General features: G+C 37.0%; 1 protein-coding gene across 5 annotated transcripts in view; it reads left to right on the forward strand.

Moving 5' to 3' along the window:
- The first annotated feature begins 5,174 nt into the window (after positions 1-5,174).
- The window catches only part of LOC114306887 (azadirone synthase LFS), a 175,017-nt gene continuing 162,233 nt past the window's right edge, over positions 5,175-17,958 (forward strand). Inside the window, exons 1-10 of one of the 5 annotated variants that reach the window (XM_082892356.1) lie at positions 5,179-6,376; positions 7,884-8,079; positions 9,085-9,183; positions 9,412-9,463; positions 10,442-10,563; positions 10,647-10,747; positions 10,829-10,887; positions 11,177-11,233; positions 11,511-11,561; positions 11,711-11,790. In XM_082892356.1, coding sequence (XP_082748482.1) covers positions 6,257-6,376; positions 7,884-8,079; positions 9,085-9,183; positions 9,412-9,463; positions 10,442-10,563; positions 10,647-10,747; positions 10,829-10,887; positions 11,177-11,233; positions 11,511-11,561; positions 11,711-11,790 — 937 coding nt within the window. In that variant the 5' untranslated portion in view covers positions 5,179-6,256. Of the gene's footprint in view, positions 6,377-7,883; positions 8,080-9,084; positions 9,184-9,411; positions 9,464-10,441; positions 10,564-10,646; positions 10,748-10,828; positions 10,888-11,176; positions 11,234-11,510; positions 11,562-11,710; positions 11,791-17,958 lie in introns of all 5 variants that reach the window. The other 4 variants (XM_082892358.1, XM_082892359.1, XM_082892360.1 and 1 more) reach the window with 4 other exon arrangements.

A 17,958-nucleotide genomic window follows, 5' to 3' on the forward strand; every position in this document is an offset into this window, starting at 1 on the left:
GGTGAGAGGTTCGAGGTATTCTCGGACCACAAGAGTTTGAAGTATCTGTTTACACAGAGAGACTTGAATCTGAGGCAGAGAAGATGGATGGAGTTCATTGAGGACTACGACTTTGAGTTGCATTATCACCCGGGAAAGGCCAATGTTGTGGCCGATGCCCTTAGTAGGAAATCCGTTAGTGACGTAGCTTGTATTGCCATCTGAGAATGGGAGATGTTGGGAGCACTTGGCGAGTTTGATTTGCTACTGGGCGAATCTGTTGAGGCTGCTGCCTTGTTTTCCGTTGTCGCGCAGCCTACACTTGTGACTAGAGTGTTAGGCGCACAGAGAGGTGACCTAGAGGTAGAATCCCTGCGAGAGAAGATCTCCAGTGGGAAAGTTGAGAAGAGTTTGACGGTGTATCCCGACCTGAGTGTGAGATACCGAGACCGTTTGTTTGTGCCGGAGTCTTGCCGAGAGGAAGTACTCCGAGAGTTTCACCATTCACGTCTTGCGGTGTATCCCGGAGGTACTAAGATGTATCGGGATTTTGGTCGCCAGTTTTGATGGCGTGGTATGAAGAGAGATGTGGCTGTTTTCGTATCGAGGTGCCCTACTTGCCAACAAATGAAGGCCGAACATCAGAGGCCAGCGGGTTTGTTGCAACCCTTGCCTATTGCCGAGTGGAAGTGGGAGCATGTCACTATGGACTTCGTTGTTGGTCTTCCAAGGACTCAGCGGGGTAGTGATGCTATTTGGGTGGTTGTAGACCGGTTGACTAAGTCGGCGCACTTTATTCCTATGCGCGTGAGAGATTCGGTAGATCATCTTGCCGACTTGTATATTCGGGACATAGTGAGATTGCACGGGGTCCCAGTGACGATCGTCTCAGATAGAGATCCTTGTTTTACTGCTAGGTTGTGGCAGAGTTTGCAGAGTGCCTTGGGCACTAAGTTGACCTTTAGTACGGCTTATCATCCGCAGACTGACGGGCAGTCCGAGTGTACTATTCGGATCCTTGAGGATATGCTTCGAGGTTGTGTCCTTGACTTTAATGGGACATGGGATAGGCACTTGCCATTGGTGGAGTTTGCCTACAACAACAGTTTTCAATCTAGTATCGGTATGGCACCGTTTGAGGCCTTGTATGGCCGACCGTGTAGGTCTCCAGTTTGTTGGGCCGAGGTGGGTGATGCACCTTTGTTGGGTCCAGAGTTGGTTAGGGAGACGACGGAGAAAGTTGAACTTATCCGTTGGAGGCTTGTTACAGCCCAGAGTCGTCAGAAATCCTATGCTGACCGTAGGAGGAGGCCTTTGGCGTTTGAGGTAGGTGATCATGTGTTCTTGAAAATATCACCTAGGCAAGGTTTGATGAGATTTGGGAAGAGTGGGAAGTTATCCCCTCGGTTTATTGGACCTTTTGAGATCCTTGAGAGGATTGGTGAGGTTGCTTATCGTTTAGCCTTACCGCCGCAGTTGTCCGGAGTACATGACGTCTTTCATGTTAGTATGCTTCGGAAGTATGAGCCGGATCCGTCCCATGTGTTAGATTGGACCGACATAGAGGTAGATGAGGATGCCTCGTATGAGGAGAGACCGGTTCGGGTCTTGGATAGGCGGGATCAAGTCCTGCGTGGCAAGACCATTCCTTTGGTGAAGGTTTTGTGGAAACACCACGGAGTGGAGGAAGCCACTTGGGAACATGAGTTGGAGGTCCGCGAGAAATATCCAGACATTTTTATTGATGTGTAATCTTGTATTTAGACTTTGTAGTATTGTTGGGCTTAAGAGCTTTATATATGCCTTAAGTTGTAAAACATTGATAATGTTTTGGTTTAATGGAAATATGTTGTAGAACTTACCCTGATATGGGAGTTGATTATAATATTGCATATGTTGGCTATATTGTAGAATTGGAGTGGTATCATGTATATTGATTATGATATGAACTGTGAACCATACATGTTGAAAATGGTTGGAAATGGAAGAAAACTGCATATTGATAATGCACTTGTAACATTTGTTGTGAAATGCCCCTTGAAAAGAGATGGAATCAACCGGTAATGGGTCGGGTTGTTTAATATTATGTTGAAATATTACTGAGAATGAATAAAACCTGTTTTTGAAAAACTTGTGCCAAATTTCGGGGACGAAATTCTTTAAGGGGGGGAGGTTATAGCGATCCCGGTTATCCCTTTACTATTCTGTTGTATTCCGGACTCGGTTCCATGAGGTTGGTAGTGGTATCTATCTTGTTGTGTCCTTTAATTCCACATGATTGAGTTTTAGGATGTTTTGAATAGGGTTGTTACAGGTTGGTTAAGCCTTGGTCCCAATCCTTGTTGCTCAGGTTTTTGTTGTTACGCTCAAGCGGGTCATTCTGCGCTCGAGCGGAGTTCGGTTTCTAGTTTAGCGCTCGAGCGGGTGTTCTGGCGCTCGAGCGGGGATTGCACATCTCTAGTATTTCGGGTTTCTGCAAAACTTCTGCAGATGTGATTTCTGCGCTCGAGCGGGTCTCTTTACGCTCGAGCGGGTTTGTTGGCGCTCAAGCGGGTAGTGCTTTCTGGGTGTAAGTTCTGGGAGGTGGAAATCTGCGCTCAAGCGGACTGGTTTTCGCGCTCGAGCGGAAGTGCTTTATTCTTGTGTCTTGGCGCTCGAGCGGGCCTTATTACGCTCGAGCGTGTCCAGAGTTTTATTCTTGGCGCTCGAGCGTCGTGTTCTCCGCTCGAGCGGGTCATACGTATATGAGCTATCCGTTGGGTGATTTCGAATCACTTTTTGCTTTTCTTTCTCTCTCTTACTTTTTCTAAAAGTCATTTTGAGAGCTCCTCTCTCTAAAATCTTGCCTTCTCTCTAGATTTTGGTCTAGCTAGGGTGAGTTCCTCACCTTCGGCCTTTGTAAAAGTTGTGTTGATCGTCAAGGGCGTCGTTTTCATCCGAGAATCTTGGTCTTTGGAGCATTTTGATTTTGGTCTTCGTCTCCATTGGAGCTCAAACTTTGAGGTAGGGATATCCTACTCCTTTCTATGAGCTTTGTCTTTAAATTTTAGTATTTTGAGATGTTGGGGTTGGTTTGGAAATTTGTTGACAGTTTGGGGCTTTTGTGTAAATTTACAAAGGTTGGGGTTTTAGCTAAATAAAGCCTAGATGCATGTTTGGCATGGAAAGAGTGAAATTAATGATAAAACATTAATGAAAATGGAACCTAAAGGTTGAAATGTTAATTATGGAAAGTGCCCTAATTACATTGATTGATTAATTTATATAATTAATTGTTGGAAATGAGGAATTGAATTGAGAAAGTGGAAATTGGAAAGGGGAGGGGTTAAAGGGTGTAGTTGGATTATTTATCACTCACCTAGTTGAAATGTTGATTATATATCCATTGTTGCATTTATTTTCTATATGGAAATAACTGCTTTGGGCTATCGGTGGAGGATAGTCGTGATTGTTGTAGACAATGCATGATGATTAGGCAAACTGAAACTAATCACTGGAATGTGTCATTGAGATTGACGATTGAAAGAATACATTAAATTTATGTATTATGTGATGATGTGCATAATTGTTGTTTATATGCATTGTGTTGTGTTGGAGGAGATAGGGGATGTACTCCACGATTTAGGGGAAGATAGGGGATGGATCTCTAAACCGGATGTGTTGGGAGGAGATAGGGGATGGACTCCATAGATAGAGCTCATATGCTTATCTATTAATGTGTTGACAGAGCTCATATGCTTGTCATTGGAAGTGTGATAGTGCTCATATGCATATCTATGGAAGTGATGATATAGCTTGTATGCTTATCTGTTGTTGTGTGATATAGCTAGTATGCTTATCTAATATGAAATGGGAAGTGTTTGATATGAGTTACTGTCTCATATGAGTTGTTTGGCCAGGTTCTGAGCCATGGTTGTAATTTGAGAATTGAAAAGGATTGAAAAATGAGTTGTAATATGGACTTGTATGTCATGAAAATGTAAAGTGTGATAAGGGAAAGTATTAGTGTTGACCATCTATCAACTGCTAATCTTTTAGTCATTGTTCATATTTGGTTTAGTATGTTTCTACTGGGCTGTGGCTCACCCTATGTGGGAATATCATTTTCAGGTACAGGTAGCATGCCACCTCAAAGGACATAGCTTGGGAGGCTAGAGGCGGACACACTTTTGTCGTTTTATTTTTGATGTATTACATGTAAATTCAAGCCAAGGGCTTAATGTGCAAATGAGTTAGTACTCTCTTGTTGTAACCAAGTGTTAACTTGAAAAGCTGTAAGCCTTTACGGCCATTTGCTTTTGTCGTTAACATGTAATACTTTTTGTAACGAAATTTTGATAAATGGAAGAATGTGGAATTTTTATATATCAATGCATGTCTTTATTGATGGGTTTGATGTTGTTATTTTGAGGGCGTTACACTGCCAGTATTCTCCAGCTGAGTGCTTGATTGGTAGTGTGGTCGGAAATTGACACACACATATGTTAGTCATTTTGCCAATCAAAAAGTTAGAAAAAATAAATTTAAAATAAAATATTTTACATCAATATTAAAATTAAGGATAAATTACACCATCCTTCCGTGATGTTTGAAAAAAAAATTATCGTAAGTCTTATAATTTTTAACATAATTATATTGATCTTTCTTTTAGTAAGATTAAATTGATCAAAACTAATTCAGATAGTGGAAAAATAAAAAATAAATGACGTAAAGTATGCATTTTCATATAAAAGAGATGATAATATTATTTTTTTTATTTATATAACTCACAAATTGTTGATGAAAAAAAATAATTATTATATAAATTAAAATTTTAGAAAACCAATATAATTATATTAAAACTGAAGAGGTGAATATAATTTATTTTAAAATAAAAAAGTCCCATTTAAAATTATTATTTTAATGAACCTTTCATGCTAGAAGAAGTCGACTTGATTTGTCTGGTTGAAGTTTCCAAAACAACAAAAGATGAAAGTTCATTCGAAGACTTGTAACTTTTCTTTGGTTGGTTGTACACTACACGTAAATTGATGGAATTAGAATTAGTGAAATGTCATCATCATAGAGTGGAATTTTCAAATAAACCAATCAATAAGTAATGAACATATAATAGCTAGACTTTTCTTCACATGGTTCTAGTAATGACAAGCCTATACACTTAATGATGGGTAAAAAAAAAAATAAAAAAAAAATACACACAAGTAGATGGGACCCACATGTTTAGAGCTCTCATAGAGCTCAGCAATTAGAGATCCAAATTATTTTTCTTTTACAAAATATGTCATATTTTTAGCGATGATTGTACATGGATCTTTATGCAGCTAGTTGAGTAGAGAAAGACGAGGAAGGAGAAAGAGGATGGGTTGAGAAAATGGGGATTTGGCCATAGAAACAACAAAAGTTATTATGAGGAATAGAATGGCTTGTGTTGAAGAGAAAAATGGTAGATAAGAAAGAATAAGATTAAAGACTGGAATGAAAATCCCTTGATTTTTGGGTTATCAATGCTTGAATTGGATGAATGAAGAAGTGGGATGGGTCCAAAATCGGAAAGAGAGAGAGAGAGAGAGAGAGAGAGAGAGAGAGAGAGTATACAAAGAACAATGAGAAGATAGGGACATATTTGCTTCGGAAGCAAACAACTTTTCAAGCCAATTCGCAGTTGTTAGCACCATAAATCTACAATTTTATTATTTATTATTTATATAATTGCAGGACATGTGGCACCCTCTACTCATTTGGAGGTTATGAGAAGTTATGAAATTTGGAAAGGTGATGGAGCACATGGAGCATGAAGTGAAGGTTGAAGGAAGTTATGAAAGATCATGGAAGATCATAAAGTATGAAATGGAGGAGGTGGAAGAGTGGGTAGTTTTTCTGTATCATTGTTGTTTGTAAAAAATTTGATGAAATTTTGAGTCTATAACATTACTCGTGTACTAAATTAATTAGGAATGTGTGTACATCTCAAGGGTAAAGATGATATATTGGGGTGTGTATTGATTAAACTTTAAAATTGTTCAGGTGTCAATTAAGTAATGATGTGTCTTGAGATAATTAATGGGGTGTAAATAGAAGTTCCCTTATTCATTGAATTAACCGACTGACAGAAGGACTGAATTGTTACATTATTTTCAAATGTATGAGTGCATTGGTATTTCAATTATTAAAGAGGGTGGCAGTGATATTGCAAGAAAATAGAGGGGTATGAGTGTAATTTACCCTTAATTGATTGATAATATTGGTAAGGAAATATCAGAACCTTATATCTTTAGAAATGGAGAATTTGACGAACGAAGCTCTTGAAGCTCCTGGAGATTTTAAAAACTTCCCTGCACTCAATTGTATCGATCTTTCCAGCCATGACATTCATGACTCTGTTTCTTTACTCAAACAGGTACACACACACACTCTCTCACTCTCTCTTTCTCTCTCTCCCTCATATATCTGGTTTTTTTGATTGATTGATTATATACGGATCAAAAAATGTGTAGCGTCACGTGATCATATTCCAAGTTAATCACAAGCCTCTATGCCCTATATTGTTTAGTTATTTAATATAAAATCATGAATCCTACTCCTCCATCAATCACAATCCACACAATACATGCCACGTGGGTGGCCCCTCGACCAACCAATAACATGTCTGATTGTTGATGTTTGGTGCTTTAAGCATGATCAGATTATAAGCGGTGTTCAACTTGGGATCTTATTGGAAAATTTACACTTTTGCATCCTATACTTTACCTACAAACTGAGATTTTAGTAAAAGTATATTATAGATGATAAGGCTAGCATAGAAGGACTAAAGTGAGATTGTGGTAAAAATATAAGGTTGCATCTTATAGTTTACCTTCAATCTCATTTGATCCGTTGAACCTTTAATTATCTCACTCAACTACTCTATTTTGAGTCAAGTTGCAATTAGGCTCAATCTTATAATAGCATTTGAAAAATTAACTCAAAAATTAACTTGGATGGGTTTGGATTATGGATTTGGATAGAGATTTAGAAATCAAAATGGTAAGTGAAAATATAACTATATTTCATTTATATTTCACTTTTTTTTTTTTGAAATCTCTATCCAAATTGATGATCTAAAAGTGTGAGATTTTAGTAACGTACTTGGATCATAAGAGCTAGAGTGGAAGGACTAAAGTGAGATTGCGGTAAAAATATAAGGGTGCTAAGTGTAATGAATATTTTTGTGATTGTTCTTTGTTCGTTTTGAAATGATGCTTGTATATGTGGGGCCAAATTATAACTTGATTCAAAGTCTAGGGATTGATCGGAGCAATTAAAAGGTCAAGGGAAAAGTGAGATTGAATATTAAGTGTAGGGGTATAAACTATAATTGATTCTTATGCCACTATTTGTTTGGATCATGGGAAAGCAAAGTAAAATTTCCGAATTTTTATAGGTTTTGAACTATGGAAAAAATAGGAAAACTTATTTTAACCAACCCAAATAGTACTGTGAACAACCTATTGAATCAAATATTGAAATCCCATTTATGAATTGAATTTAGGATAAAATGTCATTTTTTATGCTTCTCTTTTAAACTTAACATTTACAAAAATTAGTCAATTTTCTGTACAGTGAAATGTGGATGATCAAGAGCTTTTGACCGCAATGTTATTATTAGTTTTATTTTTTATTTTTATTTTTTTTGAACCACAAAAATAGGCAATGCCATTAGGTTAGTTAGTATTTAGTTGCTCAATTGTGTTACCATTTCTTTGTATGAGTTAGTCATTGAACTAAAGTACCATATTGTTTAATTTTAATCTCTCTCTTTTTCACACCCACACACACACACCCACACACACACACACACACACACCGTTTTTTGTTAATTGGTTTTTATATCCTGGCTTATCCTTTGTTTCCTCTCTTTTCTACAGGCATGTTTGGATTCTGGGTTTTTCTATGTGATCAATCATGGAATCAGCCAGGAATTTATGGATGAGGTTTTTAACCAAAGCAAAAGTTTTTTTGATCTACCAGTAAGTGAGAAAATGAAGGTTCTTAGAAACAAGAAACATCGAGGCTACACTCCCCTTTTCAATGATCATTCGGATCCTGTCAATCAAATACATGGTTTGCTCTGCTATCATTTTTCTAGTGTCACACTACTTTTTAGCAATAAGCACAAAGTGAATATCAGATCAATATGATGCTTTTTTTAATACAAGTTGACATCTATTGTATAGCTTGGTATGTGCATGACATGTATGTGTATATATATGTATATATTGTGCTTGTATGATCATGCGTGTCAAGAAGTGGCTTGAGTGCTAGGAAAATTAGACTTTCGCCTAACATCCCCACACAGTAAAAGGCCTCACTTTTATATAGTTTAATATGATAAATATAAATTTGCAATCGCACTAACTGTTAAAAAAGTAGGGATAGTTGTCTTAAATTTGCATTTGGAATTTTTGTATAAGATGATATCGATGTTCAAATTTGTTTTGGGAATTGAAAGTTATAAATTAAGTTTCGCAAGTTGAAGGGAGCACTTCAATTGATATATTGCATAATTAAAGAAAGCTAAAATTTCCAATGTATCCATGATTATAAAATTTCCGCTCCCAAATGCACATTAATGTGTACTAATTGGACGTTGTTTTTTTTATCTATAACAATTACATTGCAAAAAAAAAAAATTAAAATGGATAAAGTTTAACCTAAGATTGATTAAGTCATAAGAAACAATAAGTGAACTACCCGCAATAACAATTACAAATGATATGTTAGAAAACTTGAATGTAATTAGTAATTTTGCATTTGAACAGAAAAGAAAAATATATTTCAAATGAAAATCTTAAAAAGGCTTCATTTATGTTTTTTATGCCTTAGGCCTCAAACAAACTTGAGCCTATATGCATTCATATATGTCCTTGTTTACATAATTATGTTGTTGCCTTCCTACTTTGAGATGCCACCCACATTGTTTTGTTCGTTATATTGTCCCATTCTTTTCTTCTTCCAGTTGATCCATTTTTCTTGATTTATTTGTGTTTAAATTTAAACTAATTATAACAGAGAGATCCATGTTTCATAAAAAAGAAAAATATTGATTATCCTATTTTACGGATATAGGAGATTATAAGGAGGGATATTACATTGGAATAGAAGTACCTGAAAACGATCCTGACATAGAAAAGCCATTTTATGGACCCAATGTCTGGCCCCCTTCTGGTAAGTTACCAAATCCATTCAAGTCTTAAGAAAGTGCGAAGTATGTGTAATTCATGCCATGTCCCAATCATCTCTCTCTCTCTCTCTCTCTCTCTCTCTCACACACACACACACACACACACACATCAGAGCTTAATTCAACTTGATGTGATTTAAGCATTTGAGCATTCTACATGGTATTGGTTTGTAATCAGTATTAACCCGTTTGGTCTTTTGGTCGTTTGAAAGATATCTTGCCTGGATGGAGGGAAACTATGGAGAAATATCATAAAGAGGCACTGTAAGTTTTGTTCAGGCTTAATCTTTTTGTAACGAACTTCATATACTACTGGCAGATGTATTCGCTGCTTTGTACCAAACATTATAACTCTTCATGTAGCAAATTGAATTATCTTGTCTTGTTTTGGTGTCTAAGCAGAAATGATGCGTCATATTATTTTCTCATTGTTATCTAATATCAATACCCTATTGTCAATTTAAAAGTATTGCATTAGACTAATAAATCTTGGAAAATATCACATTATGGGAAGGATAACTTCATATAAAATATTGGAAGTTCTGTATATACTAAAGAAAGGCTTAGGGATGTGAGCTAAGAGCATAGACTGAAGAACTGCAGGAGAGAACTCATACCTTTATCCCATCTGGTCTTGACGGCACAGTCTGGTGGGTCCTATGAAGCTTGGTTGACGAGTTTGTCTATTGTAATTATACAAGCTCATCCCTTGCCATGAAAATTTTATGGTGATGGATGAGAATAATATTCTAAGACCACAAAGATTCATATTTATATATATTTTCATTACGAAAACTTCGGGTGTATTGCTTTTTATCTATATTGTCCAGACTTTTAACTTCAATTCTTACATGTTTTCCCAATCACTCTAAGATCTTTTATATTTTGTTACATTTTCGGTGATGCAAATTAGCATAAAATATGCTGCATAACTTGAGGAATACTAACAAAGAATTAGGTTGAGTGCATTGTTTTAGCCACGGAGGTATATTTCTGAACACCATTGTTAAATTGGGACATGTATAAAACCAATCCATATGGTTGTTCTATTGGGAGTTGTTCTCCTTTCCCACTAGAAATTCATTTGTTAAAAAATAGCAATTACCTATCATTCCATTTAAGCCTTGTGACTTGTTCGGCCATGATTTCATGCTTTTAGTTTTAGATATATGACATTGTTCATGTGATTTTTTGATAGATTTTTGTCTCATTTTCCTCATGTATCTTTTATGTGCGTGCTAGTGAGGTGGCAAAAGCAATTTCAAGGATCATAGCTCTTGCACTTAACCTCGAGGTTGACTTTTTTGATAGACAAGAAATGCTTGGGAAGCCTATTGCAAACTTGCGTCTGCTATACTACGAAGGTGAAAATTAAATTGAGGATCATGGAATTTTAATGTAATTGATGTCACCTGCATCATGACATAAGTGTTTGGTTATTCTTCAGGTAGAGTTTCTGATCCCATGAAGGGAATATACGGAGCAGGTGCACATTCTGATTTTGGTTTGATAACACTCTTGGCAACTGATGACGTCTTTGGTCTCCAGGTACTGATATAGTTAAGAATTTGAATTGTATTTCTAATATATTTTGTAAAAAGGGGATTGTGATCTTTTCAATTATTGCAGATTTGCAAGGATAAGGATGCTAAACCTCAGAAGTGGGAATTTGTAGCACCATTAAAAGGGTTAGTAAATAGAATCTTCAGAGACTTGATTGGTTCAAAGGGCACTGCCTAGGATTAGTTTTCAGTTATCAAAAAATAGAAAGGAAGAAAACTTTATATATTCTGGACAATATTAGACACCTTTATTGGAGCTAGTCTAAGTTTTCTACATGCTTTTGTGATTATGAGCTGAGGTTAGATGAAAGAGACCATATATTACATTTAGCTGCTACAATTTGATGTAGAATGAATCTTTTACTATATTATCAGCATTTTCTTACTGTCTTGATGATTGAAATCTAACTTTCAGAGCATTTATAGTGAATCTTGGTGACATGCTAGAGCGCTGGAGCAACTGTATTTTCAGGTAATGTGCATTTGCCAAAGTTCCTAAATGATGGTTTTGTAGCTTCATGACAATCAGTCGGATTATTATTATTATTATTTATTTTTCAGTTGTTTATTGTGAGATAATATTGAGTACGATATGGGACAATGCTTTCTTTAGAGCAAAAATTTTGGAACAATAATTTCTCATTGCCGCCACCTTGAATGACAATTTTTCTAGTATGTGGTTTGAGTGTTGGGATTATAATTTTATGGTACTTGGGTATCTGTGTGTTCACTTGCTTAATTTTATCCAGGTCCACGTTGCATCGAGTGGTGGGTAATGGTCAGGAGAGATATTCTGTAAGGTCCCTTTAAAAGCTTTTGAATGTTCTCTTATTGCATTTATGCAATATTATCGTCTAACATACACAATGGCTCTTTTTGCTTTTTGGTTTTCATTTTATTCGATTTATTTTCATTTATTTATTATTATTATTATTTTTTCATTGAGCAGATTGCATACTTTGTGGAGCCTAATCATGATTGTCTTGTTGAATGCTTGCCCACCTGCCAGTCGCAAGAGAACCCTCCCAAGTAAGTATCAATTGAACACGGATAAACTGTTCATACCTGCATTGATCTAAGTATGAACACATGTTAACCATTGATAACTGCAACTAATTTGAGTACGTATGATCACAAATGAGCTATCACCCACACAATGACGTGAGGACCATAACGTCATCATTATGTGCAACATATGTGGACAAGTGGGAACCTCTAATTGTACTCCAAAACAATGGTTGGATCCCTCTTCCTTTGGACACCCCATTCTTGAATTTAAATTTTGTTGATTTTCTTTGAATACCCCAATTAATTCCGACCGCACCCGCACCCGCACCCATCCAACCTATTAGCCAGCCACCCAGACCACCCCTTCTCTCCCCACCACCTGTTGCCCCCTCCCTGTGCTCCCTAATACCCCCCTCTCATTTCTTCTTGATGCCCCCCCACCTCTCCGCAACATCCCACAGCCCTCCCCTGTTCTTCTTCTCAATCCCTAATCTAAACCACATCACCACCATCGCTGTCACACCCCAAACCCAGGTACGACTGGCCGTGGCCCATAGGGCCTTAGCCCAAGGCACACGTAAGCCTAAATACGAATCCATACACATTGAATAACAATAAAATAGTCCATTAATAAATAACCAAAACTCAATCCAGTGTCATGCCACAAATAAAAATGGCAAAACCAACCGTAGTCAATACCATCCAAACTTAGTCCACTCTAAGTCCTTCTAACACCTGGAAATGGTAAACAATTAAGTCAGCTGATAGCTCAGTTAGTAGCAACATGGATAGTATATATAGTTTTGAAAACAGGGATCAATTCCAAAATAAGACATATATCACAGAAACTAAATTGGCATACAATTTGGTAAAGAGAATCTGTTTAAAAAACAAGGTTCAGCAGTTCATTAGTTAAAATACTCATGTCTCTCAAGAACATGATAAATGACATTTTCCACTTAAAACAGATTACAACATGAATACCAATAATTTTCTGGGTACCAAGAAATAACAAGTAACATGCCACACAGTTCTCAAGGCTATAAGCCCCGTTGGATCCAATATCGAACTACGAGTCATCCTCAAGGTGGCAACCCAGGCCTTTTCTCTAAGACGATCTGATGGAAGGTCACCTAGCCTATCCTAGGTCTTTTCCTTACACCACACACAATGGAATAATTTTCCTAGACTAAAATATACAAATGGTCCCAATAATCAATACACATCAGTTTCGTAAAACATGGTAGTTCACCGTTATAAACATGAGACCAAAACAAATAGTTTATAGTATGCCAAGTTCACACATGTTTCAGAAATAATTTGATTCCATTGATAATATAATAATTTATGAAAACAGTTTAGTCCTGAAACAACAATTTAATTTTTCAACAGTTCAGGGTAGGGGAAGATTTATAAAAATATGTAACATGCAACTACTCACCTGAAAACGAAATAATATAATCCTCGAATAGAGTATGAAAGTCCAACTAGTGCCCTGAATCAAGTATAAAAATTACACGTCACTACTAATTTAAAAATACTAAAGAATAAGAACTAAGTAACCCCAAACTAAAGCGCACTAACACGACTCAACCCAACTCACCGTTACTCTTAAATACTACCTAAGTTCATGTTCTTCAAGGTCTAAAATCACCCAAGACATGGGTTCAAATCTAAACTTAATTAAAAGTAACTTTAAGATTAAACAAAATTTTAAACTAGTTTTCCCAATCTAATCGCTAACTTTGAAAATTAAAAAACCCACTCCACTTTGTTCAAAAAATTCTAAAACCCTCCGGATATGAACTAATATATCCTAAGTTTCAAACCCAAATGGTTTCACTTGATTTGCTTTTCAAAATAATTATCTACAATTAATTATATCTAAACGGGTTGTTTTCTACAACACTTTAAAGAAATTAATGGTTCTCGAAGTATACATGAGCAATCAATGCAAGGCCAAAAACGTACGAAACTAGACTCGTATCCGGTTCTAATGATGCTGATTTGTTAATTTTCGGATTTATACCCAAAGAGAACAACACTCCCGAACTTACTGTTTAAAACCAGTTTTCTGGACAGATTTGAATGCATCAGTTTATACGGATTTTGACTCTCAAAAATTATGAGAAAATTCAAATGTGCAATTCAATATGTAATTAATCTATTATAGAAATTTTAGTTCAAAATTTATTCGTTTGATATGGTTTCTTGATTTTTAAAGTTTGTGATTCTGTACATAATTTTTGGACTAAGAATTACACCATTCATTATACACGAATTTAACTCCTCAGATTTCTTAATAGTATATATATACACAAATTACATACACCTACAACCTCCCCATCAATGAATTAAATCATAAAATAGAATAAGGATAAAGAACAAATATAAAATAAAGAAGAAAGTTAGAACCCTACCACACACCCAAAAGTTAAGTTCTTTGACTGCAACTTCTTCTTCTTTTTTTCCTTCTCTCAAAGTCTCTCCCGTGGCTGCTGTGTTGTTGCCCTATGTGGTGAACAAACAATAGAGCAGGGTTTGTATTTATTTTATTTTATACTAGTGGTTGGATAGACCTAAAGCAACTCCGCCGGGGTTGTTAACAACTCCGCCGGTCCCAAGCCCGGGTTAAGGAGGAGGGTTGTGTGTTAGGTAGCCGACAGCCAACACGTAAAAAAGCCGCTCGGATCCCTTATGAAAATGAATCCTACTTCGAATCGTTTAAATGCTAGGACGTTCCCCTCAAGTGACGCGTTGCGCCTGCCTCCGGGTGTTTCGAAAAGTGAGCAAGGGGCGCCGCATCGATGCCTGGGTGCGGTGAAAAATGGGCAAAGGTTTCCGCATTTTTCTGGACGAGCGCGGGTAAAGAAGCTAGTCCAAGACTATAGGTTTAGGATAGCCACTTGGAACATAGGAACCTTAACTGGTAGGACGATGGAATTGGTAGATGTTATGATTAGGAGGAGAGTTAGTATAGCTTGCATACAAGAAACTAAGTGGATGGGAGAGAAAGCTAGGGAAATTGAGGATACTGGTTTTAAACTTTATTATAGTAGTAAGGATAGACGCAGGAATGGGGTAGGAATCATAATTGCCAAGGGTCTTGTGGAAAGTGTGGTGGCGGTCACTAGGAAAGGAGATAGGATTATGTTAGTTAAACTAGTTATTGGAGGGAATATAGTGAACATTATTAGCGCTTACGCCCCTCAAGTAGGGTTAGATGATCAGACTAAGAGGGATTTTTGGGAGCAAATGGATGAGATCTTACAGGAGATACCCGTAGGAGAGAACCTGGTTATAGGGGGAGATTTTAATGGCCATGTGGGCATAGATAAAGTAGGTTATGAAAGGGTGCATGGTGGATACGGTTTTGGTGACAGAAATGAGGCTGGAGAGAGAATCTTAGATTTTGCGTTGGCTTCTGACCTGGTGGTGGCTAATACTATGTATAAGAAGAGGGAGGAGCATTTGATAACCTTTAAGAGTGGATTAGTTAAGAGCCAAATAGATTATTTCTTAGTGAGAAAAGTGGACTGCCTAAAATGCAATGATTGTAAGGTGATTCCTGGAGAGAGTCTGGTCTCTCAACATAGGATTTTGGTACTAGATTTATGTTTTAGAGGGCAATACCAAGCTAGGAAAGATGGTGGGACTTAAAAGGGGATAAACTAGAAATATTTAAGAATCGAATGGATAAGGAAGGTACTTGGGACTTAGAAGGTGATGCTAACACTATGTGGAATTCGATGACCAATTATATGAGGAGAATCTCAAGGGAAGTGCTTGGAGAGTCGAAAGGAACGGGACCCAGCTCTAGGGAAACTTGGTGGTGGAGGGAAGAGGTCCAAGCGGTAGTTAAGGCAAAAAAAGAGTGCTTTAAAAAGTGGCAGAAGGATAGAACTGAGGAAAACCTTAAGAGTTATAGATTGGCTAATAAGGAGGTCAAGAAAGTAGTGAGAGAGACTAAGTTGAAAGTTTATGATGACCTATACACTAGACTAGATAGTAAGGAGGGAGAGAAGAGGGTATACAAACTTGCTAAGATACGGGAGAGGAAAACAAGAGATTTTAATCAAGTAAAGTGCATCAAGAGTGAGGATTCTAAGGTATTGGTGAAGGATGATGAGATTAAGGAAAGATGGAAGAATTATTTTGAGAAACTGTTAAATGAGGAACATGGTAGTACGACAATAGGGGAAGAAATAATCAGTAATACGATAAACCAAGACTATAGGTTCTATCGCCGGATTAGGAACTTTGAAGTGGATATTGCACTTAAGAAGATGAAATCAAATAAGGCTTTAGGACCTGATGATATCCCTATTGAAGCTTGGAAGTGTTTGGGTAAAAAGGGTGTTGCTTGGTTGACTAGGTTGTTTAGCAAAATTTTGTTGACTAGGAACATGCCAGATGAGTGGAGGAAGAGTATTTTAGTGCCAATCTATAAGAGTAATAATTATAGAGGAATTAAGCTAATGTGTCATATAATGAAAGTGTGGGAGAGGGTGATGAAACGCCGATTGCGAGACATAACATAGGTGCCAGAGAATCAATTTGGGTTTATGCCTGGTAGGTCAACAATGGAAGCGATCTATCTTTTGAGGAGAGTAATAGAAAAGTATAAAGAAAAGAAAAGAGATATTCATATGGTGTTTATCGACCTTGAGAAAGCATATGACAGAGTGCCCCGAGATATAATATGGTGGGCATTAGAGAAGAAAGGGGTGACAAAAGGCTACATTGACGTGATTAGGGACATGTATGAAGGGGTGGTGACCACTATTAGATCGTCAGCTGGAGAAACAAATGAATTTCCTATCATTGTAGGGTTACACCAAGGATCTACCTTAAGTCCTTATCTTTTTGCTTTAGTTTTGGACGAGTTGACGATAAATATTCAGGATGACGTGCCATGGTGTATGCTTTTTGCAGACGATATTGTGTTATTGGATGAGACTAGAGAAGGAGTTAACACAAAGTTGGAGATTTGGAGAAAAGCTCTTGAATCTAAAGGATTTCGGATAAGCAGAACTAAGACAGAGTACATGGAGTGTAAATTTAGTAACAGTAACAATGAAAGCAGAGGAGAAGTGAAGATTGAGAACCAAGAACTGCCTAAGAGTGAACATTTTCGTTATTTAGGGTCAATTATCACAACAGCGGGAGAGATTGATGCAGATGTAGCCCATAGGATTAAGGCGGGATGGTGTAAGTGGAGAAGTGCGTCTGGGGTATTGTGCGATAAACGAATATCCACTAGACTAAAAGGTAGGTTTTATAGAATGGCTATTAGACCAGCTATGTTGTATGGGACGGAGTGTTGGGCAACCAAGAAACAACATGTAGATAAGATGAGTGTGGCTGAGATGAGGATGCTAAGGTGGATGTGTGGTAAGACTAGACAGGACAGGATTAGGAATGAGTGTATTCGGGAATGGGTAGGAGTAGCACCGATAGAAGATAAGTTGAGAGAGAATTGTTTGAGATGGTTTGGTCATATTCAACGGAGACCAACAGAGGCAGTAGTGAAGCGATGCGATGCTGTAACGGTAGATGGAAGTGTTAGGGGACGGGGTAGGCCTCGATTAACGTTGACTAGCGTTATAAATAGAGATATGAATCTACTTAATTTGACTAATGAAATGGCCTTTGATAGGGCCGCGTGGAGAAGAAGGATTCATGTAGCCGACCCCATTTGATGGGACTTAAGGCTTGGTTTGGTTTGGTTTGGTTTGGTTGGATAGACCTAAAGCATGTGTAGGTCAAATATATAAATAAATATACGAAACAGATATATAAGTTATATGCAACACAAATGGTAAGAGTCTTACATATTAACCTTGTGGTTTAGAGTTCAAGTCACACTCTCTTCTCTAATTTTTTTTTTTTTAGGTTTAAACTTAATTAAATGAACATTCAATAATAATTAATTTGCACTTTAGGATTCACCATCAAAATATTTGAGATTGTGAAATTATTATTATTTAATTTTTTACTTGATTTGTATATTCGGGTTCTCACATTCTCCCCCTGTAAAAGAAAAGTTTCGTCCTCGAAACTAACCTGAATAAATCATGAGAATAGATGTGGGTACTTCTCGCGCATCTCATCCTCACGTTCCCAAGTCGCCTCTTCAACTAGATGATTATGCCATAGTACCTTAACCAATTTAATGACCTTTGTACG

Source organism: Camellia sinensis, chromosome 10, assembly GCF_055761805.1.
Source record: "Camellia sinensis isolate YWXY chromosome 10, ASM5576180v1, whole genome shotgun sequence".
Classification (NCBI taxonomy): domain Eukaryota; kingdom Viridiplantae; phylum Streptophyta; class Magnoliopsida; order Ericales; family Theaceae; genus Camellia; species Camellia sinensis.